Source organism: Bos javanicus, chromosome 20 (assembly GCF_032452875.1).
Source record: "Bos javanicus breed banteng chromosome 20, ARS-OSU_banteng_1.0, whole genome shotgun sequence".
In the NCBI taxonomy this organism is placed as follows: domain Eukaryota; kingdom Metazoa; phylum Chordata; class Mammalia; order Artiodactyla; family Bovidae; genus Bos; species Bos javanicus.
This window is the reverse complement of record NC_083887.1, coordinates 61,741,901-61,767,688: the sequence shown is the minus strand read 5'-3', so window position 1 is coordinate 61,767,688 and position 25,788 is coordinate 61,741,901. Positions and strand designations below refer to the sequence as shown.

The following is a 25,788-nucleotide window of genomic DNA, read 5'->3' as shown; positions in this document are numbered from 1 at the left end:
ACAATCTACCACTTAGAGAAAGAAAAATCCAAAGAAAAGGAAATGAAATATGAACCAAAAATGAAATATCCCAAAGAACAGCAATAGCAATATGTATACTGCATACATAACATATATACATTATATACCAGGTAGGCCAAAAAGTTTGTTCAAGTTTTTTTGTAACATCTTATAGAATATACATAAAACTCAATGTATAAAAACCTGGAAGAACTTTTTGGCCAACCCAGTATAATGAGAAGAGTGATTTGAAATTCCATACTGAGGTCACCAATAACCTTAGACCCCTCAACAAGTAAAACTTCCCATTTAAAAAGTGAGAGGCAATAGTAAACCACTGGTTTCCTATGTCCATACATATTCCATGAAGGTATGTGTTAAAGGCTTTGCATAATCTCATGGATTAATCCCATGGCTTTATAAGGTAGTATAGTTATCATACTTATGTTCATTTCTTGAAACTCAAAAGTCCTATGCTCATGGGTAAGGCTTTCTTTCATGATTACTTTAGAAAGAAAACTGCTTAACCTGTAATATTATATAAATTGGGGGCTTTTACTAAGCATCAACATTTTATTCAAGAAATTAACTGTTAAGGACAATAAACTCTCTGCTGCTAAGCACAGTATTATATAACTTATTACCAATAACTCAACGCCTTGGCCTTTCACCACTCATGATTAAAGTCATTCTAATGATGACTCAGGGTATTTTAAGGTGTCAACACTTAACCAAGTGACAAAGACTGAAAGGCAGTCAAAGAATCTTAGGAGGGTCATGTTTATTGGATGCTAATTATTTAACATGACGAATCTACTCGCATGACATCTGATATCCTTTTACTTAAGTCTATCATTTGCAAACATGCACATATTTATTCCCAGGATGGCTGGTGTGATTAGCCCTTGGACAGGCCAGGACCATAACACTTGGTTAGCACATCACTACCTTGCAGGACGATAGGAAATTCATTGTGAGCATCAGCCATGCTGTTACTAAGAATTCTGACCTGTGACCAGCTCCCGGATCTCCAAGTCAGTGGTCTTGCGGAGCAGCCGCACCAGGGCTGGGATCCCGCCACAGTTCTTCAGGGCGATTTTGTTGTCATCATTGGCCTTCCCGTACACCAAGTTTCTCAAGGCGCCACAGGCGCTACGGTGGACTTCAGTCATCCGATGGTCCAGCAAGTCCACCAGGAGCTGGATGCCCCCTTGTCTCCTTATCTGAAGAAGAGAAGGAGACAGGAAGGTTTTACTACTTAAACTCCAGTGGGTTTTTCATATGAGGTCATTGCTACAATTCACTGCACTGAACGGAAGGCCTTTGGCAAAGGGAAAAGAAAACAAATTATTCTTCTCTTTAGATTCTATTGCTTTTACTTATTTTCATATCCTCCTGATAAGAATTCAAACGCATTTCCTTTCAAGTCATAGAATTTTGAAAAGATGATTTTAACCTCCTAATGGGTGTTCTCTCTATAAAAATATGCTACATACTCAGGGCATGAAGCAGACAGACGGGCAAAAGGACCTCACTCCTAAGACTTATGAAATGTAACCACTGTCCTAAAGGGCTGCAGGATTGATGTACACAATGTGAAAATTATGCGGAATAGGGAGATGCTCCCAACCTTTCCAAGGAACCAGAAGCCAAATGAGAAAGCAGAAGTCATACAAGGCTATTCATCTGAGAAGACCTGGAAAATAAGAACGTCACTCACAATGACACTTGTCCTACATACTAGGACTAAAGTATGTTCTGCTTAACTTAGGCATTTGCCTAATAACAAAAAATAACATTTAATCTGGGTGGTTTTCTAATCAAAGAAAATGTTTTAATGAGTAAATGAAGAAAATACTTTGCAATATGTTTCTAGATGGGTCTTCTCTTGGCTGCTGCTGCTAAGTCTCTAAGTCCCTAAGTCATGTCCAACTCTTTGCGACCCCATGGACTGTAGCCCGCCAGGCTCCTCTGTCCATGGGATTCTCCAGGCAAGAATACTGGAGCAGATTGCCATTCCTTCCTCCAGGGGATCTTCCCGACCCAGGGACTGAGCCCGCATCTTTTATGTCTCCTGCATTGGCAGGTGGGTTCTTTACCACGATCGCCACCTGGGAAGCCCCTTGTCTAATTTCTAGACCATTTTAAAATCTGAACTGCAAACAAACTTTCTAGTTAACATACAGACCATTTCAGAGAGTTTTCATTGGCAGAGCTGTATTTGAATATTGCTGCATTTGGAAAAAGAATGCATACAACTCACTTAAATTTTCTTTTTTAACTTCAATATCCCTTAATGGTTGAAGAGTTCTAATTTGGCATGAATGGATATAATCTGGCACCTTTCCTATTTGGCTTTCTTTCTTTTTTTAATTTTTGGCTGCACCAAGCAGCATGTGGGGGCCTTAGTTTCCTGACCAGCGAGCAAACTCACGTCCCCTGCAGTGGAAGCTGGAGTCTTGGCTGCTGGACCACCTGGGAAGTCCTCCTACTTAGTTTTCTGATGATAAAAACCTCATTCATCCCACAGATGAGCAGGGACACAGGGCTAGATCCCTGGACTCGTTCAAAGCTTCTCAAATGCCATGCTGTCTACAAGGCTACTCCAACCACACTATTTAAAATTGCCATGTGAACCACACCACCTCCCTAACCTAGCAGGCTTTTTTCACCTTAATCTATTACAGAATCCTTCATAGTCCTGATGGGCCCTAACTTCTTTATTATGTTTCTTGTGATTGTCCATCTTCTGCTAGAATGTACATTCTTGAAAGGCAAGTCTCTTTGCTTTGTTCACTGATGGATCCCCATCCCTAGGCCAAGTGTAATGCCAGGCACATAATAGAAGCTTGATAAGTATCTGAATAAATGGCTGGGGGAGCATGCATTACTTGTTACAGCACATTTCTTTGTCAGGTGAGCTGATATCAGCTTTGAAAGAGGGAATAATATTCTTCCTTGAAGGAAAAAACAAAAACAAAACAACACTTGTGAACATCTCAGAATGTCTCCAAGGGGCCAATGCATCTCTTTTGAAACCAGTTTACAAAAAATGAAGGCATGCATCTCACACACAAGGTGGACCATCTCATGATTCAGAATATGCCTGGAGGAGTTATTTCTATCCATCAACCGAATGAAAACAGAAAAAGCTCAAATCCTCCCAGAATCCATGAGCTCGAAGTTCCTAATTTAGAAAACACGAGTGTGGGATTACACCGCAGGTGAGATCAGGACCACGGACAGAGGAGACGACCACAGGCCCGCCACCCTCCCCCGCCACCCTGCCTCTGCCTCAGAGGGGCCAGGGCTGGAGAGACAGGTACCTACGTCCCTGAGGTGCCCTACAGTCTGCGGCAGTGCCAGCACGAGGAGAAGTGGCTAAAAGGATCACTGGGTCAATCACAATAAACTAAGAAAGGTTCAAAAAACAACTTTTCCCAACTTACAGTTTAACCCTGGTCCTGCTTGGCTTTCTGTTTATCTGATAAATATTTATAGATTTCAAGAGAGATGAAATCTATCACTATATACGTATGTCCCATACATACATCTGAGCTTTAAAACACCCATTTATTCCCATTTGTATGAAAAGGTTAAACTATGAATGTCATTTTATTGATGTGTGTGTCTTTGAATGTGTGTACTTTACAAATTATCTAGGTTTAACTATTTTAATAATGATGAAGCTATTGTAAAAGAGGTAATAGAGCCATTCATACAGTTCACTGAATGCTTATGTATAAAGTAAACAGTAATAGAAAACCTATCTCTCTCTCTACCTTAGCTAGTCTGTATATTATAGTTAAGATTCCTTACTTTCCCATTCATATAACTTCATGAATTAACCTATTAAAACGTTCTTCTAAAGATTTAAAAGGGAAAATGAATTCAAAGTGAAGGCAATATCAATTCTTAGTGGTATCATGAGACAATGATGTTTTCAGTGTGACCCTAATTAATGCCATCTATCCAAATGTATAATGAAATCTTAAATTCTATTTTAATCTAATTAGAGCAAGACAAGTAAGATGATAAACTTTTTCATTTGCTCTTATTTTGAGGGTCACTGGATCATCAATACTAAAAAAAACAACAAAAACAAACTTTTCTCGGGGTTGAATACTATCCAATAAGATAGAACCCTACTTCAGCTTTCTGAAGCCAAACATCAGTCAGAGATAATGTTCACACATGTGAAATGTGATGGTACTTGGTTCTGCCTCCTCCCAGATCCACTCCGCTCCCAGCAGGACCAGAAAAGGAGCCACGGGGCAGACTTTCAATTTTCTTGCAGGGTCTTCATTCCCTGCAGGACCTCTGGGTGGGGTGGATGGGTCTGCATGCTGCCTTCTTCACGTCTCTTCTGCTTTTCTTCTGGGTCCTCCCTCCCTTCCACTTGTCCTGGCATCTAATTTCTCTGGTTTCTTTTTGTTTCCAACCTTAAACTCTCATAAGGCTCCAAACAAACACACTGCAAACATTAAGACAGTACAACTTTTTTCAAAAGGTGATCGGGGGCAAGTCTCTTCTTTGAAAAGACACCTTTACCTTCTCTCTCACTAAATGGCCAGAGACCTATTTTTCTATAATTCTCCCCATCAGTCACTTCACATCCAATAGGTGAGGCCCTGGTTTGGGTCCACTTAGTATCATTTGAGACCAATGTATCCTTTCTTCTTCCTCCCTTCATCATCACACAGAATTCCTCACAAGCCGAATCTTAAAGGGAATCCAGATTTAATATTACTGAAACAAAGTCAACAAAATACTACATAATATTATATCCAATATGCATGAGATATAAGAATATCAAATCCACTAGAAGGATGCCGGTCATATGGTAGTGAGCCAATAAACATGTATCAGATGAATGAAAGAATGCTATAGTGCTTATCATATATTGGTTTCCTTCTCTTTTTTTAATTTTTTTGAAATTTAAATTTATTTATCTTAATTGGAGGCTAATTAGTTTACAATAGAGCAGTTTTATGTTCACAACAAAATCCGGCAGGAAGAACAGAGGTTTTCCATACAGCCCTGTCCTTATACGGGCACGCCTCCTCCATTACCACCATCCCCCAAGAGCCATACGTCCGTTACAACCTGTGAACCTACACCGACACACCATTATCACCCGAAGTACAGAGTTTACACTAGGGTTCACTCTTGGGTGTTGTGTAGGTCTTGACAAAAGTACAACAACACGTGTCTACCATTGCAGTATCACACAGAATAATTTCACTGCCCTAAAAGTCCTCTTTGCTCTGCCTGCTCATCCCTGCCCCCATCACCCCTCCTCCCTAAGCCCTGGATAAATTGCTGATGTTTTTATGGTGTCCATGGTTTTGCCTTTTCCAGAATGTCATACAGTTGGGATCATCCAGTAACTAGTCTTTTTTCAGACTGGCTTCTTTCACCCAGTCCACACATTTAAGATTCCCCCATGTCTTTTCATAGCTTGATAGCTCATTTCTTTTCAGTAATGAATAGTATTTCACCATCTAGATGTAATGTATTGATCTACTCACCTACTAAAAGACATGTTGGCTGCTTCTGAGTTTTGGCAATTAGGAAGAAATTTGCTGTAAAAGCTGCTGTGTGCGAATTTCTGTGTGGACATAAATTTTCAACTTCTTTGGGTAAATACCAAGGAGCGCTGTTGCAGTGTTGGGACAGTGAGATGTTTAGTTTTGTAAGAAACCACCAAATTGTCTTCTGAAGTGTCTGTATCATTCTGCATTTGAATGAGAGCTTCTGCCGCTCCACACACTCCCCATCCCTGGGAGCTGCCAGTGTTCTGCATCTTGGCCATTCTGTTAATACTAGACTGTGCGTGCATGTTTAGCTGCTCAGTCGTATCCTGATTCTTTGCGACCCACGGACTGTAGCCCGCCAGGCTCCTCTCTCCAAGGGATTCTCCAGGCAAGAATACTAGAGTGGGTTGCCATGCCCTCCTCCAGGGGATCTTCCTGACCCAGGGATCCAACTCACATCCCCTGCACCTCTCCTGCATTGGCAAGCAGGTTTTTTACTGCTGAGCCACTGGGGAAGCCCCTATGAGACTGTAATTGTATCTTAATGTTGTGTTTCTTTCTCTTTTCATTCTGAATGTGTGATTCCAATTTATTTACATTAACATAAATCATTGAAACAAAAAACTATCAATAATGCAATACATATAGGGCAACAATAGCTAGAAATGGACCTGGACTGAACAAATCTCACAACTCCCACTTTTCCTGAACTTGACAGGGAATGACTGGGAAGTGCTTTTCATGTACAACCTAATTAGATGATCTTATATTTGTTTTATTAAACAATTCTTTGATACATAGTCCACGTTAGTTCCTATGTCAATAGCTCACATTTATTTTTCTGCTTAGCTGTGAACTTCAGGAATTTAGATGGAGAGAGCAGTGCATAAGAAAAAAGGAAAATGGAAGGTGATGAACCCTATACACAGAGGAAATAAAAATGAATTAACCAATCAAACGAAGCAAAACTATACCCTGCTGTCTGCCATTTTAGGTTGTTTACAAAGAGAACCTTCTTAAGCCTAATGTAGATAGTCTCTTTGGAGAAGGTGATGGCACCCCACTCCAGTACTCTTGCCTGGAAAATCCTGTGGATGGAGGAGCCTGGTGGGCTGCAGTCCATGGGGTCGCTACAAGTCGGACACGACTGAGCAACTTCACTTTCACTTTTCACTTTCACGCATTGGAGAAGGAAATGGCAACCCACTCCAGTGTTCTTGCCTGGAGAATCTCAGGGACGGGGGGCCTGGTGGGCTGCTGTCTATGGCGTCGCACAGAGTCGGACACAACTGAAGCGACTTAGAAGCAGCAGCAGCAGCAGCAGCAGCAGCAGATAGTCTCTTGGGGAGGAAAACTGGGAGGCATGTGCAAAGAATCAGTAAAAGTTCACTCAGTTTGCACCAGGGAAGAATGCAAAGAGCTTATACACTCTTGCCATACAATCCACTGTTTAAAGAATTTTTATTTATTTTTCTTTGAATTTTGTACTGTTCTTTTCATTTTTTTTTTTAATTGGAGGCTAATTACTTTACAATATTATAGTGATTTTTTCCCATACATTGACATGAATCAGCCATGGGTGTACATGTGTCCCCCATCCTGAACCCCCCTCCCACGTCCCTCCTCATCCCATCCCTCAGGGTCATTCCAGTGCACCAGCCCTGAGCACCCTGTTTCATGCATCGAACCCGGACTGGTGATCTATTTTACATATGATAATATACATGTTTCAGTGCTATTCTCTCAAATCATCCCACCCTCACCTTCTCCCACAGAGTCCAAAAGTCTGTTATTTATATCTGTGTCTCTTTTGCTGTTTCACATATAGGGTCATCATTACCGTCTTTATAAATTCCATATATGTGCGTTAATATACTGTAATGGTGTTTTTCTTTCTGACTTACTTCACTCTGTAGAATAGGCTCCAGTTTCATCTACCTCATTAGAACTGATTCAAATGCATTCTTTTTAATAGCTGAGTAATATTCCATTGTGTATATGTACCACAGCTTTCTTATCCATTCATCTGCTGATGGACGTCTAGGTTGCTTCCATGTCCTGGCTATTGTAAACAGTGCTGCGATGAACATTGGGGTACACGTGTCTTTAAATTCTGGGACTACAATTATCTAAACATCATCCAGGAGTAGGATGTGGTTTTCTTCCTTGCCCTTCCATGATGAGGCAGAATATATACAACCCTCTTAATTCAGGAAACAAATGGCTGGGCAATTAAATTAAATACAAGGAAAACGCGAGTAATACAACATCACTCATTGCAAGAAAAATGAGGCCTCACCATTTAATGGATCTAGTACTCCAAGCTTTATCTGCATTTGTTGAGAATAAACTATATTTACCAAATGAATTAGCTATTATCATTAAACTGGCATCCTCATCAATGGATAATTTAGAACACATCCAAGTAAAGCAGCAGTTGTACGCTCAGGACAGGCTTCATAAAACTTTAATGATGATGATGATGTATAGGGGGTTGAAAAGTTAACAGGGGACAGAATTCCTCAAGGGAGGCACCTGTCTTCATGGCGAAAAAGACTTTTACAAGTTGCTTTCTGCATGCCTTCCCTCTGTATAACAGGCTCTAGGTTCATCCACCTCACTAGAACTGAATGAACCTAGAGCCTGTGATCACATACACAGTGATGTGATTCAGAAAGAAAAAAACAATCGTATTTGTTTTATATTATATATATTTCATATATATATATTTGTTCCATATATATATATTACACATATATGGAATATAGAAAAATGGTACTATTTGCAGGACAAGAAAAGAGACACAGACAAAGAGGACAGACTTACGGACACAGCGGGGGAAGGAGAGGGTGGGACGAACTGAGAGCATGGCGCTGAAACATACAGGTTACCACGTGTAAACGAGACAGCTAATGGGAACTTGCTGTCTGATGCAAGGAGCTCAGCCTGGTGCTCTGTGACAGCCTAGAGGGTGGGATGGGGTGGGCGGGGAGGGAGGTTCAAGAGGGAGGGGACATGTGTATACCTGGCTACTAGAAATGGGCACTTGCCAAGAGCATTGCCAGCGACTGAACAACAAGGGCATTCGTCACCTGCCTCTGTGCAGACTGAACCAACCCTGTGCTGCTGCAGTTGCCGACCTTCAACATCCCCTGAGGGACTTCAGGGTGGAGTGAGCCACTCTGTGCTCCAGGGAATCTGATGGAGCAGGTCTTTATTAGATAGTTGGATATTTTCAGGAACTGATTTTAGGATCCCAATCTGCACATTTCTTCACATCTAGAAAAGTACTAAATCCCTTCATGCTGACATCAGCTCCTCATGACCAGAAGAAAACCTTTTGTAAAGGAAGCATGTGATTGCACTGACCTTCCCCTTCACCAAGATCACCAAAATATCTAAGATCACTTAGAGATTGACCTTCCACCACTGCCTCTTTGGAGCAGTCTCTCTGAGCTACCTGAAGCACTGTCTCCAGGGCTGCAGTCCTCATTTTGCCCCAAATCAAACTTACTTCACAACTCTCAAGTTGGGTATCTTTTTTAGTTGACATATCTATGGTTGATTCATGTGGATGTATGCCAGAAACCAACATAACAGGGTAGAACAATTATCCTCCAATTAAAAATAAATAAATTTAAAAAGAAAACATTGCTTTGAGGATTCCAAGACCCTGAGAGCATGGGCTGTAAGTGTTCATGGCAACAAAAGGAAGTGCTCACCTACTCTGCATTTAAAAGGGAGAGGAATTTGGAGCTAGAATTAAAAGAAGTTGGAGTAGCCTTTTGTTAACCTACTAGTTGGTGAGGTAAGGACCTGCAACAGGTCAGGACCTGGGCATACATTTCTCTGCCTCTCTGGGATCTAGTCCATTGGACGCAAAATGAATGTATCTTTGGGCTTCCGTGTGCCTGCTCAGTCGCTTCGGTTGTGTCTGACTCTTTGTGACCCCGTGGACTGTAGTCTGCCAGGCTCCTCTGTCCATGGGGTTCTCCAGGCAGGCATTCTAGAGTGGGTTGCCATACCCTCCTCCAGAGGATCTTCCTGACCCAGGGCTGGAATCCCAGTCTCTGATGCCTCCTGTACGGGCTGGTGGCTTCTTTACCCACGAGAGCCACTTGTGCTTCTGGTTTAGTGCTAAGAGAGACTGAGCTGGATCTGAGATGCAAAGTAAATTTCAATACTAGTCTGCAGGACAACCAACACAGTAATTCCTCTGGCTCTTGACATTTATGATCAAGTCATAATGTCTGAGAACGGCTTTATAGAAAGCTGCCTAAAAACAAATCCTATGGACTTCGTGACTTTGGTAAAATTCCGATTAACTATTACTTTCAATGGCGTTGGTTATAAAAAAAAATTTAAAAAAAAATAAAAAAAATTAAAAAAAATTAATAGATACAGTTGTTTATATTCCTTATGAACGTAGAAAAATTAACTTTCTCTGCTTAAAAAGCTACTGTAAGATACAAAGTTTGTGGATATGAAACCAGAGACTTAACCAGATGTAACTGAACTTCACCAGAAATTACAAGGTTGTCCGTTTGTAAAAAGCGTGGCTGAGAGGAGCTACCCCTCACACAAGGTCAGGGGCAGTGACTGAGAGTGCCAGGCTGCAACGGCGCAGAAGCGGCTGAGAGGAGCTACCCCATATCCGAGGTTAGGTGTGGTGGCCGAGAAGAGCTACCCCACATCTGAGGTCAGGAGGAGAAGCCATTAGGAGATACCCCTCATCCAAGGTAAGGAGCAGCGGCTGCTATTTGCTGGAGCAGCTGTAAAGAGATACCCCACGTCCAAGGTAAGAGAAACTCAAGTAAGACGGTAGGTGTTGTGAGAGGGCATCAGACGGCAGACACACTGAAACCATAATCACAGAAAACTAGCCAATATGATTACATGGACCACAGCCTTGTCTAACTCAATGAAACTAAGCCATGCTGTGTGGGGCCACCCAAGACAGATGGGTCATGGTCGAAAGGTCTGACAGACTGTGGTCAACTGGAGAAGGGAATGGCAAACCACTTCAGTATTCTTGCCTTGAGAACCCCATGAACAGTATGAAAAGTCAAAATGATAGGACACTGAAAGAGGAACTCCCCAGGTTGGTAGGTGCCCAATATGCTACTGGTGATCAGTGGAGAAATAACTCCAGAAAGAATGAAGGGATGGAGCCAAAGCAAAAACAACATCCAGTTGTGGATGTGACTGGTGATAGAAGCAAGGTCTGATGCTGTAAAGAGCAATATTGCATAAGAACCTGGAATGTAAAAAAAAAAAAAAAAAGAACCTGGAATGTTAAGTCCATGAATCAAGGCAAATTGGAAGTGGTCAAATAGGAGATGGCAAGAGTGAATGTCGACATTCTAGGAATCAGCAAACTAAAATGGACTGGAATGGGTGAATTAAACTCAGATGACCATTATATCTACTACTGTGGGCAGGAATCCCTTAGAAGAAATGGAGTAGCCATCATGGTCAACAAAAGAGTCCAAAATGCAGTACTTGGATGCGATCTCAAAAATGACAGAATGATCTCTGTTCATTTCCAAGGGAAACCATTCAATATCACAGTAATCCAAGCCTATGCTCCAACCAGTAACACTGAAGAAGCTGATGTTGAACAGTTCTATGAAGACCTACAAGACCTTTTAGAACTGACACCCCAAAAAGATGTCCTTTTCATTATAGAGCACTGGAATGCAAAAGTAGGAAGTCAAGAAACACCTGGAGTAACAGGCAAATTTGGCCTTGGAGTACAGAATGAAGCAGGTCAAAGGCTAATAGAGTTTTGCCAAGAGAACGCACTGGTCATAGCAAACACCCTCTTCCAACAACACAAGAGAAGACTCTACACATGGACATCACCAGATGGTCAACACCGAAATCAGATTGATTATATTCTTTGCAGCCAAATATGGAGAAGCTCTATACAGTCAGCAAAAACAAGGCTGGGAGCTGACTGTGGCTCAGATCATGAACTCCTTACTGCCAAATTCAGACTTAAATTGAAGAAAGTAGGGAAAAGCATTAGACCATTCAGGTATGACCTAGATCAAATACCTTATGATTATACAGTGGAAGTGAGAAATAGATGTAAGGGACTAGATCTGATAGATAGAGTGCCTGATGAACTATGGACAGAGGTTCGTGACACTGTACAGGAGACAGGGATCAAGACCATCCCCATGGAAAAGAAATGCAAAAAAGCAAAATGGCTGTCTGAGGAGGCCTTACAAATAGCTGTGAAAAGAAGAGAAGAGAAAAGCAAAGGAGAAAAGGAAAGATACTCCCATTTGAATGCAGAGTTCCAAAGAATAGGACGGAGAGATAAGAAACCTTCCTCAGAGATCAATGCAAAGAAATAGAGGGAAACAACAGAATGGAAAAGACCTGAAATCTCTTCAAGAAAATCAGAGATACCAAGGGAACATTTCATGCAAAGATGGGCTCGATAAAGGACAGAAATGGTATGGACCTAACAGAAGCAGAAGATATTAAGAAGAAGTGGCAAGAATACACAGAAGAACTGTACAAAAAAGATCTTCATGACCCAGATAATCACGATGGTGTTATCACTCACCTAAAGCCAGACATCCTGGAACGTGAGGTTAAGTGGGCCTTAGAAAACATCACTATGAGCAAAGTTAGTGGAGGTTATGAAATTCCAGTTGAGCTATTTCAAATCCTAAAAGATGATGCTGGAAAGTGAAGAGGAACTAAAGAGCCTCTTGATGAAAGTGAAAGTGGAGAGTAAAAAAGTTGGCCTAAAACTCAACATTCAGAAAACTAAGAGCATGGCATCTGGCCCCATCACTTCATGGGAAATAGATGTGGAAACAATGGAAACAGTGTCAGACTTTATTTTTTCAGGCTGCAAAATCACTGCAGATGGTGACTTCAGCTATGAAATTAAAAGACGCTTGCTCCTTGGAATAAAAGTTATGACCAACCTAGATAGCATATTCAAAAGCAGAGACATCACTTTGCCAACAAAGGTTCATCTAGTCAAGGCTATGGGTTTTCCAGTGGTCATGTATGGATGTTAGAGTTGGACTGTGAAGAAAGCTGAGTGCCAAAGAATTGATGCTTTTGAACTGTGGTGTTGGAGAAGACTCTTGAGAGTCCCTTGGACTTCAAGGAGGTCCAACCAGTCCATCCTAAAGGAGATCAGTCCTGGGTGTTCATTGGAAGGACTGATGCTGAAGCTGAAACTCCAATACTTTGGCTACCTGATGCAAAGAGCTGACCCTCATTGGAAAAGACCCTGATGCTGGGAGGGACTGTAGGCAGGAGGAGAAGGGGACAACAGAGGATGAGATGGCTGGATTGCATCACCGACTCGATGGACATGAATTTGAGTGAACTCCGGGAGTTGGTGATGGACAGGGAGGCCTGGCGTGCTGCGATTCATGGGGTCGCAAAGAGTTGGACATAACTGAGTGACTGAGCTGAACAGTTTGTAAAATATTAATACATATTTTACCTCAATGAGCTCCACCCTGGTCTTTATATTACAGTCAGTCAAACAAGCAGGGTTTGTGTATAATTTGAGTTGATGCATGGACAGGTACTTGCCTTTGAGTAAAACAGAAATACAATTCTTCAAGGCCAATATCTTGCTTAGTCTTATAGTAGAAACTATTTTTGAGAATTTTGAGAGAAAATACATCTGTCTCTACAGTTGTAGGAATTGATCTACTTTCTCCATTCAAGACGTAAGCCAAGATGGATTGTGCTTCTTTATAGATTATGTTTTAGAAAGAGGGTCTATGTCCATGTTTGGTGGTGCTAGCTTTGAAGCTGGAGCAAGTGGGTTCATATCTTTCCTCCTTCTCATAAAACCTGTGTCCCCGGTGGCAAGTCACTTAAATGTCTTCAAGACATAAACAAAATGTGAACCTGTCTCATAGGGTTGTTTTCAGGATTAAATGAAATCTCAAATATGAATTGCTTACCAATGAGCTCAGTAAATATGATCTGCCAAGGAACTACACTCTGTATCAACTTGTTAAAGGATCTTCTTAACTGACTTATTGCCTGGTCAATATGACTTAATAATACACTTGTATAATATATGATACAATTAGTGAAAGGCATGCAACTCAAATACATAACTTCATCAATTTCATTGTGTATAAACAATATTGTCAAATATGTCATTAGTCCAATCTAATATACAACTACTAAGATTATGAGGGATATACTTGTTCTAAAGTGACCTGTGTGAATTATACTGGTCATGTATCAAAATGTGTTGCATCAAAAGTAACATCAAAGTGTGATATTTTGCTAGATATATTTCCAGGGCAAGTACAATGAATTAATTATGCTATATTTTAAAAAGAACAAAAATGCAATTTTTGTTTTTCCTGTTATAGTAACTTAACGGACCAGAAAAAAAGGGCATTCAAACAATTTTGAGGTGATACCAGTTCTTGGAAAAAGAGAATTTTTTTTTTTTTTTTTTTCTGAAACAGAATTATTAGGCAAAAAGAGAGAAGGACTATGTTTTGGTTTTACTAACAAATTAGCTCTAATAAACATAAAAAATGTGACCAGTGTCAAAACATATAACCAGAAGGTTCTAGTTTCATGTAGATTTTCCCAGATGCTACTCGTGCCACAGGGAGGGATATGTAGGTGTTTTGGTTTTATCTCTGTGTCTAGCACAAAGTTATTTGTTTTTTTAAACTGACATGGAATGGATAAAGAAATCTATAAATACATTATTACTGTTATTTAATTACCTGTATTTTTCTAATCCAAAAGGCCGCCATGTTCCTACTCTTTTTGTCACCCTGGGCATATTTCCAAGTCCAATTCCCATCCCACTGAACTTTACCTAAAGACCATCTAAGAGTAACCGCATGAGCAGATAACAAAATGAACATCTGGAAGGGGAGAATCTGAACAGTTTTTTCCTTTTCTACTACCCTCAATTTAAAGAGAAGTAACTGACATTGTACTAGTTACATATTAGTGAAAGGTTCATATCTCTGGTTAAAGAACACCATTTTGCATCAAAATCACTGAAAAGATCTACTTTAGAGCAGTTTGAACTTTCACATTCTCATCACCATCATGATCCTATCATTTAAAGAGATAAAGGCAAGAGGGTAAAGCCCTTTCTTTTGGTTTGAATGTGAATCATTACTATACTCAATGATACATTTTACAGGACACTTTAAGAAGAAAAAAAGAGCACCTGAATCATTGCAAATAAATTACATATACCAGGGTCCTTGGCCTTTAAATTTCCCCTCTTGTTAACTGCGATCATGAGCAGAGAAGTTTCCTAGATGTTCCCCAATAGCAGAATGAAATAGTCTAAATAGATGAAAAGCTGGCAGTGGGGTTCTCTATTGAAAACCTTGCAGCCACCAATGAAGCGGGAAGGAGGTCAAAAGGGGTCTCAGAGTTGTCCATCTTCAGGCTGGGAGCTGGCGTCCTCCACAAACACTCCTGGGCACTCAGAATAGCTGTGAGTTTCAACATTATTCTGCAACAGCACTCAGGAAAGGCCCTCTCTTTTCTTTTTTTTTCATGAGCAAGAATTTTAAGTGATTCCACCCATTTCTTTTCTAAAGATACCATTCAGACACATTCAACTTGTTCCAAATATGCCTAAGGGTTTCCATTACCTGACATAAGTTCTGAGTTGTCCTTGCAGACACAGGATACAAAATCACAAAATCACTAAGGAGTGACAATTACAAAGAATGCCTCCAACAAAAGTCTCCCTTGTTTTGTTCCAAACTGAACTGAATCCAATGTATTGTGAGTGACAGTGCTAAATTCAGACACTGTTAAGCATCTCAAAAGAGAATTTTAGATGAATGTACATAAATGTTGAAAACACACACCTGTGTAAAGCAGATGTATAACAACTAGTTAAAAATTGTCCAAAGCTCTCAGGATGTGAATATAGGAAGCCCACAGATATTATGCCCAAAGTTTCCATTGTTGTACAGATTGGACAGTCCGCCTTTGACTAATGGTTATGGAATGCATGGTGTGTTCAGGTGCTGGACTCAGAGGTGTATCTGTGCATATATAATAGTAATAATAATAACAATCCCCCTAATATTTGGGTAAATTTGTACCCCCAAATTTTGGGTACAAGAAGATGTACCACCATGCAATACACTGATGCCTACCTACAACCCTACTGTGGTCCACATATATGTAGATTAATCAGAAATTAAAGAAGCCAGCAAAGAAGCTCTGGGATATGTCAGTAGTGAAATACAAAGGCAGCTTTAGCTCAAGTTAGATCAAGCAATTTTCTAGTTATAATCTTGATTCTTAAAGAAGATCCATCAAATTGTAGAAACTTTAAGCCCCTCAAAACCCAGGTCTTCCCTGGTGATAAGAACCATCTAGAAAATAGGGAAAGAGAAAGAGGATAGAGCATGCAGGAAGGCATTGTACAGGGCCCATCAGGGTACCATGACCAGGAAACATCTGAGCAGAGACCAGAAATGTGAGAGAGTGACGGCCAATCCCCAAGGAAGGGCAAGGAGACCAGCTGGAGTAGAGAGGAGGAGAGAGGAGATTGGGGGCACAGCTGGGTGGTGTCACTCCAGGGCAGGATGTGGGGGCTTTTGGCTACTAGGGAATTGGATGTACTCTGAAGAAGATGGGAATGACGCTGACTTAACGAGCTTATTTAAAGACTGTCACACTGTATAGTTTGCCAGTTTTAAATTTCTAAAAATCAATGCAGCTGTTATTTCTTCCAGAAGTAATCCCCCCACTCCACTTCCCAAGGAGACTGGGAAGGGCATGAAACCAGTCTCCCTAGACAGGACTATACAGTGCAGAGCATGACTAAATTCTAAAATGCTTGGGGAGGTCCACGCTTATAAAGTGGGTGACAAGCTACAGTAAGGTTGTAGGTAAAGAGTAGGCATCAGCGTGTTAGATGGTGGTACATCTCCTTAGCCCTTAAATTTACTCAAAGACTGGGGGTGGGGGATAACTATTATTATAACTATAATTATAACTATTATTTTATGATCAGACTTGGATACTTTATGAAGTCAGAATATAAGACTTGTGAGTTTTATTTTTAAATCACTGACGTTAAGGGAATGGGATGCTTGTAGGGGGCTTCCCTGGTGGCTCAGACATGAAGAATCCACCTGCAATGCAGGAGACCTCATTGGAATGGGATGATCCCCTGGAGGAGGAAATGGCAACCCACTTCAGTAATCTTGCCTGGAGAATTTCATGGACAGAGGAACCGGGTGGGCTACAGTCCATGGGGTTGCAGAGTCAGACACACCTGCGCGACTAACACACACCTACACACTTGTAGGAAGTTTCTGTGGCCAATAGTCCAGAATTCCTGCAGCTTACATGGATGGATGATGGCCATGAAGAGGACTCAGCAGTGGGAGGTGAGGAGTATGGGAGGCAAGGAGAGGGACATGTGTCTGCAGACAGCACCTCCCAGAGGCGGGACACAGGAAGTGCTGGGATTCAGACAAAGGGCCAGGCATGGGCCCGGCACAGAAAAACCACATCAACAAGGAAAAGTTGAAGTGCTACGATCTGGAGACCCTCTCATGCTTTTTGAGCAGAGGGTGCATAGGAAGTTTCGGCGATGAGGTAAGAGAATTAACTTGATAGCATCAAATAGGCCTTATGGATTACGCATAGGTATATCCTGGTTACCAAACATCTTCTGACCCTCTTTCTGGGAATGTATAGTGTAACAGGCATGCTCGATTTCCCGCATCTCATCGTTTGTTTAAATTAACTATGATCTTATTTTGCTCTGTGTGCCAACAAGGTAACTGGGAAAACCCATCTTACAATTCTCCAGTTAGCTCTGCACCCAGAACCAGAGTGCAGGAGCAGGTTCCCAGACGCGGAGTAAAAGGCAAAACTGCACGCTCCCCATCCTTCAGGTTCAACCACTGGGACTGGCTCTTTTGAGAATCCACAAACCGGAACATGTCAAGTTCATTTCCTCTCCTGTTTCTCTTGAACACAAAGAAAGCTGTTACCAGGGAAATTCGTCTGCAATGTGGCATGTTGAAATACCAGTGATTCAATGACACTGCTCAATGGATTCAGTGTTCCTCACCCTTCATTTTGTTCATCAGCCCAAGCAGAACATTTATATGACACTTGGATCTTGGTGTAATAAGAAAACATACTTGTCTGGAGCATCTGTGACCTTTGAAATTTTAAAAATTATGTACTAAGAAATCCCATCAAGTGCAGCCTGAACCCGTGTGTCATCCTTAATGAAGAAACAGACTCTATTCTAGGCATCACATGAATGGCTATCTCAGAAATTCTGGCAGCATGACAACTGTCCTAATAATTTTTGTAAGGTGGTAGTATGAAAGCACACCTATGTCTATAATGTTATATACATATATGTTATATTACACACATAATGATATATAACACATATTGTCATTTAGTCATTAAGTTATGACTCTTCTGCAACCCCATGGGCTGTAGCCCGCCAGGCTCCTCTGTCCATGGGATTTCTCAGGCAAGAATACTGGAGTGGGTTGCTATTTCCTTTTCCAGAGGATCTTCCTTGCCCAGGGATCAAATTGTTGTCTCCTGTATTGGCAGGTGGGCACTCTACCACTGAGCCACCAGGGAAGACTCATAATAAATGTAGGTACCAAAAAATATATATGTATAAGCAAATAAGTACACATATACATATATACACACATACCTACAAGCAAACCTCATTTTATTGCGTCAGTACTTCAGTTTACTGTGCTTCTTAGATACTGTCTTTCATGAATTGAAAGTTTGTGGCAAACCTGTGTTGAGCAAGTCTACAGGCATTATTTTTCCAACAGCATTTGCTCACTTCATGTCTCTATGCCACATTTTGGTAATTCTTGCAAAATCTCAAACTTTTTCATTATTATGGTATCTGTTATGGTGATTTCTGATCAATGATCCATTGCAAAAAGCTTATGACTTGCTGAAGACTTACACACAGGCTAGCACTTTTTAGCAATAAATTATTTTTTAATTAAGGTATGGTCATTGCTTTTTTAAGTATAATGTTATTTCACCTTTACTAGACTAGATTATAGTATAAATATAATTTTTATATATAAAACAAACAAACAAGAAAACTTGTGTGACTTGCTTTACTTTGATACACAATTTATTAATTTATTGTGGTGGTCTGGAATCGAATCCATAATATTTCTAAGCTATATCTGTATGTATATATTTAAAAGGGAAAGCCATTCAGATATGTCTCCCTTCATTCTCCCACCAACATGAGATGAATTCAGTTCTTTCAATTATTTTATTACCATTTAAATTTCACAGCATTGATTTTTTTTGTTTTTTTTTTTTTAACTTATCAATTGTGAGTTCAAAGGACTTACTCAGTAGGCATTCTACTTTCTAATAAATAAAAGCCACAGAGATTGAGAACATTATTTCTCTAAATTAATAATTTCAGTCCAAAGATCTTCATTCCCGGAATATACCAGATTAAATGACGCTTTTGAACTGTGGTGATGGAGAAGACTCTTGAGAGTCACTTGGACAGCAAGAAGATCAAACCAGTCAATCATAAAGGAAATTAATCCTGAATATTCATTGGAAAGATTGATGCTGAAGCTGAAACTCCCAATACTTTGGCCACCAAAGTATTGATGCGAAGAACTGGCTCCTTGGAAAAGACTCTGATGCTGGGAAAGACTGAAGGCAGGAGGAGAAGGGGATGACAGAAGATGAGATGGTTGGATGGCAACTCGATGGACATGAGTTTGAGCAAGCTCTGGGAGTTGGTGATGGACACGGAAGCCTGGTGTGCTGAAGTCCATGGGATTGCAAAGAGTCTGACAAAACTGAGTGACTGAACTGAACTGAACTGAAATGACTAGAATACCAATTTGAAATAATGCAGTGTTCTGATTTTACTCTATTTTCAGCTTTTAGCTCATTGCATAGTTTATCAATACTTGTTTTAAAAAATCTTGAACATACAAAATACCGGGTTAAAAAAAGTTTTATGTCTTATTCATTGACTTTCTAATTATGCATTTAAAACATGCTAGATATATAAATACCTTGGTTTGCAATTTTAATTCTTTAAGAATTTTCCAGTGAATTATGTGTGGTATTGCATACATTTTTTTTTTCCAGACCAGAAGGAAAGTGATGGCTATATACTCTCTCAGTTTTTAATGGGCTGGTAGATTTGGAGCACTAATAATGAAGCAGGGACTTAAGGGAGAATTCAGCTTTGCTTTCAAATTTTGCACACACAGTAGTCAGAATCCACTCAACCTGATAAACCATCAAAAACAACACATCCAGCCCTTCCCCATCCCTCCTTTCTTGGTCCACCTTCCCTTCTCTAGGTTCCTCCTTCACTCTCATTCAACGCCCAGTACATTTCATATTCTTGTAGGCTGATTTTCTGCCCTACTCCCACCCACAAAGGTATGTCAGTGAGAGCAGAGATCTCACCTGATTTGTTCAACACTGAATCCCTAGGGCTGAGAGAGGTACTTGGCACACAGGTAATCCATATAATTTTGACAGAATGCAGTTTCAGCCATGAACTTTGCAATTTTGAAATAAAGCCCAATTTTCACAGTCCATCCTTCAGGAGAAATGTCATGTGCCAAGCAAGCTAGTATTACTCAGGAGCAAAGACTTCCAGTGCCTAAGAAGAGAGCTTAGTACCTTAGAATACGATCTGACTGTGAATATAATGACATTGGTCCAGCATATGTTATGCACATTTAAAAAATATTTTTCTTATAACCTTATCTTTTCACTTCACTGAGTGAGAGCACTTTTCCCCACAAGTAAGAGGCGACAGTACGTACAAAATGCTTCTGTGCTACATACACCTGTGTCTTGTTTATAGGAGCCAATGCTGAATATATTAGCTAATTATAGACACGCAGATTTCTTGTTTTCTTTAATGCAAAAACAATATAAAAAAGCATGTGAAATAGTGTACTACACTCAGGCCCATGATTGAATATCCAATTTCCATTCGATGAACTTGGGCTAAATGGTAAAGAGACAGATAAAAGTCAGAACAATAAGGAAGATTATTCATAATTCAAAATCTTCACATTCTGCTGTCACTCTTCAGGGCTTAAGACACTAAAATGGAAAAATCTAAATTGCAAAACAAATTATCATCTATTGATTCATTTCTCAGGGTACTTATTGCAGAAAAATTAAATCCAGAGACTGGAAGACTAGCAAAAATGGGGGAAATGTTAGTTTTGGAAATTCTGAGAGATAATAGGAAAAACTGTGAAATATTTATTAATATAGATATTCATACTTATAGGGGTGGGGATCTGGCAAGTTTGAATGACAAAATTAAGAAATATTAAAATATTTCAAAGGGAATTTTCACAACAAAATCTGGCACTTGCCCAACATATAACTCTTGAAAGTCCCCTGGACTGCAAGATCAAATCAGTCAGTCCTAATTCAGGAAATCGACCCTGAATATTCACTGGAAGGACTGATGCTGAAGCTAAATCTCTAACATTTTGGCCACCTGATGTGAAGATCTGACTCATTGGAAAAGACCCTGATGCTGGGAAAGAGCAAAAGCAAAAGCGGAAGAGGTGGGCAGAGGATGAGATGGTTAGATAGCATCAACAACTCAATGGACATGAATCTGAGCAAACTCCAGGAAATAGTAAAGGACAAGAAAACCTGGAGTACTGCAGTGCGCAGGGTCGCAAAGAGTCAGACACGACTCAGTGACTGGACAACAACATCATATTAATAATGCACTTGCTTTCAAGACCATGAGGCCATCAGGATGAAAGTGACGTGATAAAGCCAACCTAGTCACAAGGAAAAGCCATGTTAGTGGGAATCCAGAATCTTATCTGTAAGCAGAAAGCTCCACAGAGCAGGAGGTGACCACACATCCTTCAGTCAGAGGTGTGACTTCCTAGGGTTTCTTTGCTCTAATATGTTATGTAGGCAGAATAATACCACTATCCCACCCCAAAGATGTTCATATTCTAATCCCTGAAGCCTACGAATTGTACACTCCAGGGCAAAGGGGAATGAAGGTTGCAGACAGAATTAAGGCTGCTGATCAGCTGACCTTAAACTAAGGCTGCTGATTAGTTCACCTTAAAGAATTTAACTGGGTTGTCTGGGTGGGCTCAGTGTCTTCATGAAGTTCTTTTACATAGAGGAAGAGGGAGATAAAAGAGAATCGGGAAGATGGTAGCGTGAGAAAGACCAGTGTCCTTGAAGATCAAACTGGCCATAAACCAAGGAATGTGAGAAGCCTCCAGAAACTGGAGAAGGTAAAAAAAAAGGGGGGGGTTCATCCCTAGAGCCTCCAGAAACAAACATACACCTGGATTTAAGCCCAGTAAGACCAAGTTTGGCCTTCTGAATTCCAGAGCTACTAGATAATAAAGTTAGTTAAAACTTTAGTTATTATTTAAAACATTAAAACTTAGTGCCTGCAATGCAGGAGATCCAGGTGTGATTCCGGGGTCAGGAAGATCCCCTGGAGAAGGGAATGGCAACCCACCCCAGTATTCTTGCCTGGGAAATCCCATGGACAGAAGAGTCTGGTGGGCTACAGTTCATGGGGTTGCAAAGAGTTGGACAGGACTGAGCAACTGACACAGAGCACTAACTCAGTGCTATTAACAATTTGTTACAGCAGCAATAGGAAGCCTATACATAGGTGGACTCAGTCAATCTATTGTCAATGTATTGTTGATCTATCGTGTGTTCATGAGCAGCCCTTCAGGCTTCACTGCTTCTATCAGCCCACTTGTGGGTAGCACAGAGCTGCTCTGTCCATCTGTTTCCAACGCCAAAGTTACTGTCTGTATAGTGAGGATCAACATATGATCTCCTGGCCAACCGCCAGGGCTTATTTTTTGGCTAAGGTGTATCTCGATCACATGGACAAATTTAAGCCTGGAAGGACCAAGGCAGTCTCGTATCTTTCTGTATAAAGAAGTACCAAGGATAGGGCTTCTTCACTCTCTACCCAATTTCATGACTCAGTGGCTAACCCACTGGCTGCTTTCCACCAGTCAGTGTTACATGATCCTCTCTTCAGATAACCTCATTGAGGAAGGACAGAAAGAGTCTTCCTAATGGGGCAGGTTGCACGCTGGAGGGTTGACCCTGTCTATACGAGTAATGAATGACCCACTATAAAATTGTATCTTTTCAGATGATCACTTAGAAGAACACAACATGGCCAACCAGGAAGATGAACTCTGGTGTTTTGGTTTTTGTCCTGTAAGCACTATGTTTTTTTAAAACTAGGTTGGAAGGAGGAAGCCTTCCCAAAGTGTTCCTCCTCCATTGCTTTAGTGCTCTTGCCTTCAAGTCCTGCTCCTGCTGGACTTGTTCTGATAAGGAATCATAGCCTGGGCCCATGATTGCTCTATAGAAGAGGATTAAAAAAGAGACAAAGCAGGGAATCCAGTGCTAAGGAATTCTGCTCTTCCATTGAGTGGACACCTTTGATATAACCTAATTTAGAGGTCCTTGATCAAATCCTTCCACTAGAGAGTGTTTGAAGAGACCCTTTCTTATGTCAGCATTTTTTCCCATGGTTTCACAGGAATTTCAGGCCTCAGATGTCCCTCAGAGATGAAAGCAACTCTACTAGTGTTCAGTAGCAAGTCACTGACACCCTCTTACAAAGCACATATCTAAAGGTGGAGTGTGGAAGCCAGTGCATTCAAAACCTTAAGGTTGTCCTTCTGATGCCCCTACTGGATTTTGCCATAAACTCCAGCCTCATTGGGTATTTATCACTGTTTGTGTAAAGACCAGATTTTAGCCATCTGAGCTTATACTCAATACTCTTATCCACTGAAGACATTAGGGAGATTTTGTTGTTGGGATGATCTTCAAAAGCAACTCTTTTTCCTTCTTCCCTAATGGAATATGATAATATCCCCAGATATGAGATATGATTTTCCCCAGGACCCCAGGAGTTCTACCAAATATTATGTTTCTTACTCATTTCAGGGTGGCCTCAGGGGAATATTTTTCATCTGTTGAAAAATATTCCTGACTCTTCAAATATTCCCTATTGGGTCACTCCTCGTAATTCTGTAATTTAGAAGCCCGCTTCACTTTGTCATGAGTCACCCTAGTTCCAATTCTGTTGGCCTGCTCTTTTATAGGCCCGATAATCATTACATCATCAAAGTCATATATCAGAGTATCTTTTATCATCAGTAAATGCAAGTCCCTGACAGGAATTTTGGGCATGGGTAAAGGAATTAACATATCCTTGTATGAGAAATGTGACAATAAAATGTATGATCTCTTGAGAGAAGGTCAATTGAGATTGGCTTTTTCTCAGAAATCGAAATCGAGTGGAACAAAAGAGTTGCACAGACTGATGGTAGCACTGAAATTCCCTGGTGCCCATTGAATTGTCTTATTAGCCTGAACTATATGGCCACCTCATGCGAAGAGTTGACTCATTGGAAAAGACTCTGATGCTGGGAGGGATTGGGGGCATGAGGAGAAGGGGACAACAGAGGATGAGATGGCTGGATGGCATCACTGACTCGATGGATGTGAGTCTCAGTGAACTCCGGGAGTTGGTGATGGACAGGGAGGCTTGGCGTGCTGCGATTCATGGGGTCGCAAAGAGTCGGACACGACTGAGCAACTGATATTGCTGATATCTCAGCAACTGAGATCTGATCTGATATTGGATAATGTCAAAGCCATAGGGAAAACACTCTATTTAGACCCTTGTAATCTATAAAGCCAACGAAGAAAAGCTGACTCCTTTGGTCAAGTAGGTCCTTTGTATAAAGAGGTATTGGGGGCCAGGGACCAGTTCCTAGCACCTCCTTCGCTAATATAGATACCACCAGCACCTCTCTGGAAAAATCTATATTGTTTTAGCTTTGAACATGTTGGACGTTGGTTGGCCAAGGGCTTTCACTTAGTTTACATAATCACAACTGGATTATGCCACCATTTTTAACATGGTGTTAAAAATGTGTGTGTGTGTGTGTGTGTGTGTGTGTTATGGGTATGTGAACTCACAGCAGTTACACACCCACTCCCCATGTGTGTTACGGGAGTGTGAACTCACAGCAGCTGCATATGTGGTATGTCTGGACCACTAAGTATGAAAAATCACCCTTTGTTTCTGAGCAACTATCTTACCATTTCTCTTTCCAAATGATCTTTAATTTTTTTAGTACAATGGCCAGGTAAAATTACATTGACTAAGCCCAGATAACATGGTTTCCCAGACTCTTGCCACTCAAACAAGCCACAGCTTGTGGCCTCAACTGTCTCACTAGAGTGTTCCAAGGGTAACCCAGCCTCCCCACCCCCTCGCAGGAATTTGTGACAGCAGCAAGAGGAAGCCAATATAACCTATAGAACAACTGTTTCTCCATTTCTTCTTTAACGACCATTCAGACACCTCCTGAATCTAATCTGTCCTTGGCTGCCCTACCCCATTTTGTCTAGCCTTTCTGTGGCCTGTGATTCCACATCTTCTCATGGCTGTCTGCACCAGCTTAAGCACAGAATCCACTAGCCTCTTTCATGGTAAGTTAATCAAGAGTGCCCTGAGTTCCTCTTGGACATCTTCAACTAATTATAAAACTAAGAAATGTGGAGGTCCTCTCAAAGAAGGCTCCTCAAATCACAGTATCACCTGTTGTTAGATCCAAAAAGATACTTGGTCCCATTTGATTTAGGGCATGGCCACAGATAATCCAAGTTGGCATCATCTATCTATATCAGCTCTCTTCAGGATCAATGATCGGGTTGGAGGTAATACAGAGAATTCTACCCATTGGGGTAAGCCTTGTACACCATGTTTTTACCCAGGTCAGAGGGACACAGTCTTGGAGTAGAGACAAAAGCCTTAGGCTGCATGGCTACTACCTCTGATTAATTCTTATTCTACTTAAAGCCTGATATCACTAATATCCATTGGAGACTACCAGTCTTTGGTTCATTATGTCTCAATATCTCTGGTAATATTTTTTATCCGAATGTTTGCCTATATTTATTGGAAACATTTCTTAGTTCTTTTGTTCCCATACAGTCCCATAGCCGTGGCCTTTCCAATATGTCTATTAATGACAGATGGGTCTGAAGGGAGGCATTACTCTTTGAAGAGGCAAGATCGCCCATTACACCTGCCACACTTGTCTGCAATGTAGATAGATGCTGGCACACCAACTTCTATTTTTATATAGTTTTGCATGTCAGATTTTATTAT

At 40.8% G+C, this 25,788-nt stretch overlaps 1 protein-coding gene across 2 annotated transcripts in view; it reads right to left on the bottom strand.

Moving 5' to 3' along the window:
* The window catches only part of CTNND2 (catenin delta 2), a 1,100,621-nt gene that overhangs the window by 246,285 nt on the left and 828,548 nt on the right, over window positions 1–25,788 (bottom strand). For both annotated transcript variants that reach the window (XM_061393866.1, XM_061393867.1), the window contains exon 11: window positions 1,010–1,223. In XM_061393866.1, the coding sequence (XP_061249850.1) occupies window positions 1,010–1,223 (214 nt within the window). The remainder of the gene's footprint in view (window positions 1–1,009; window positions 1,224–25,788) is intronic.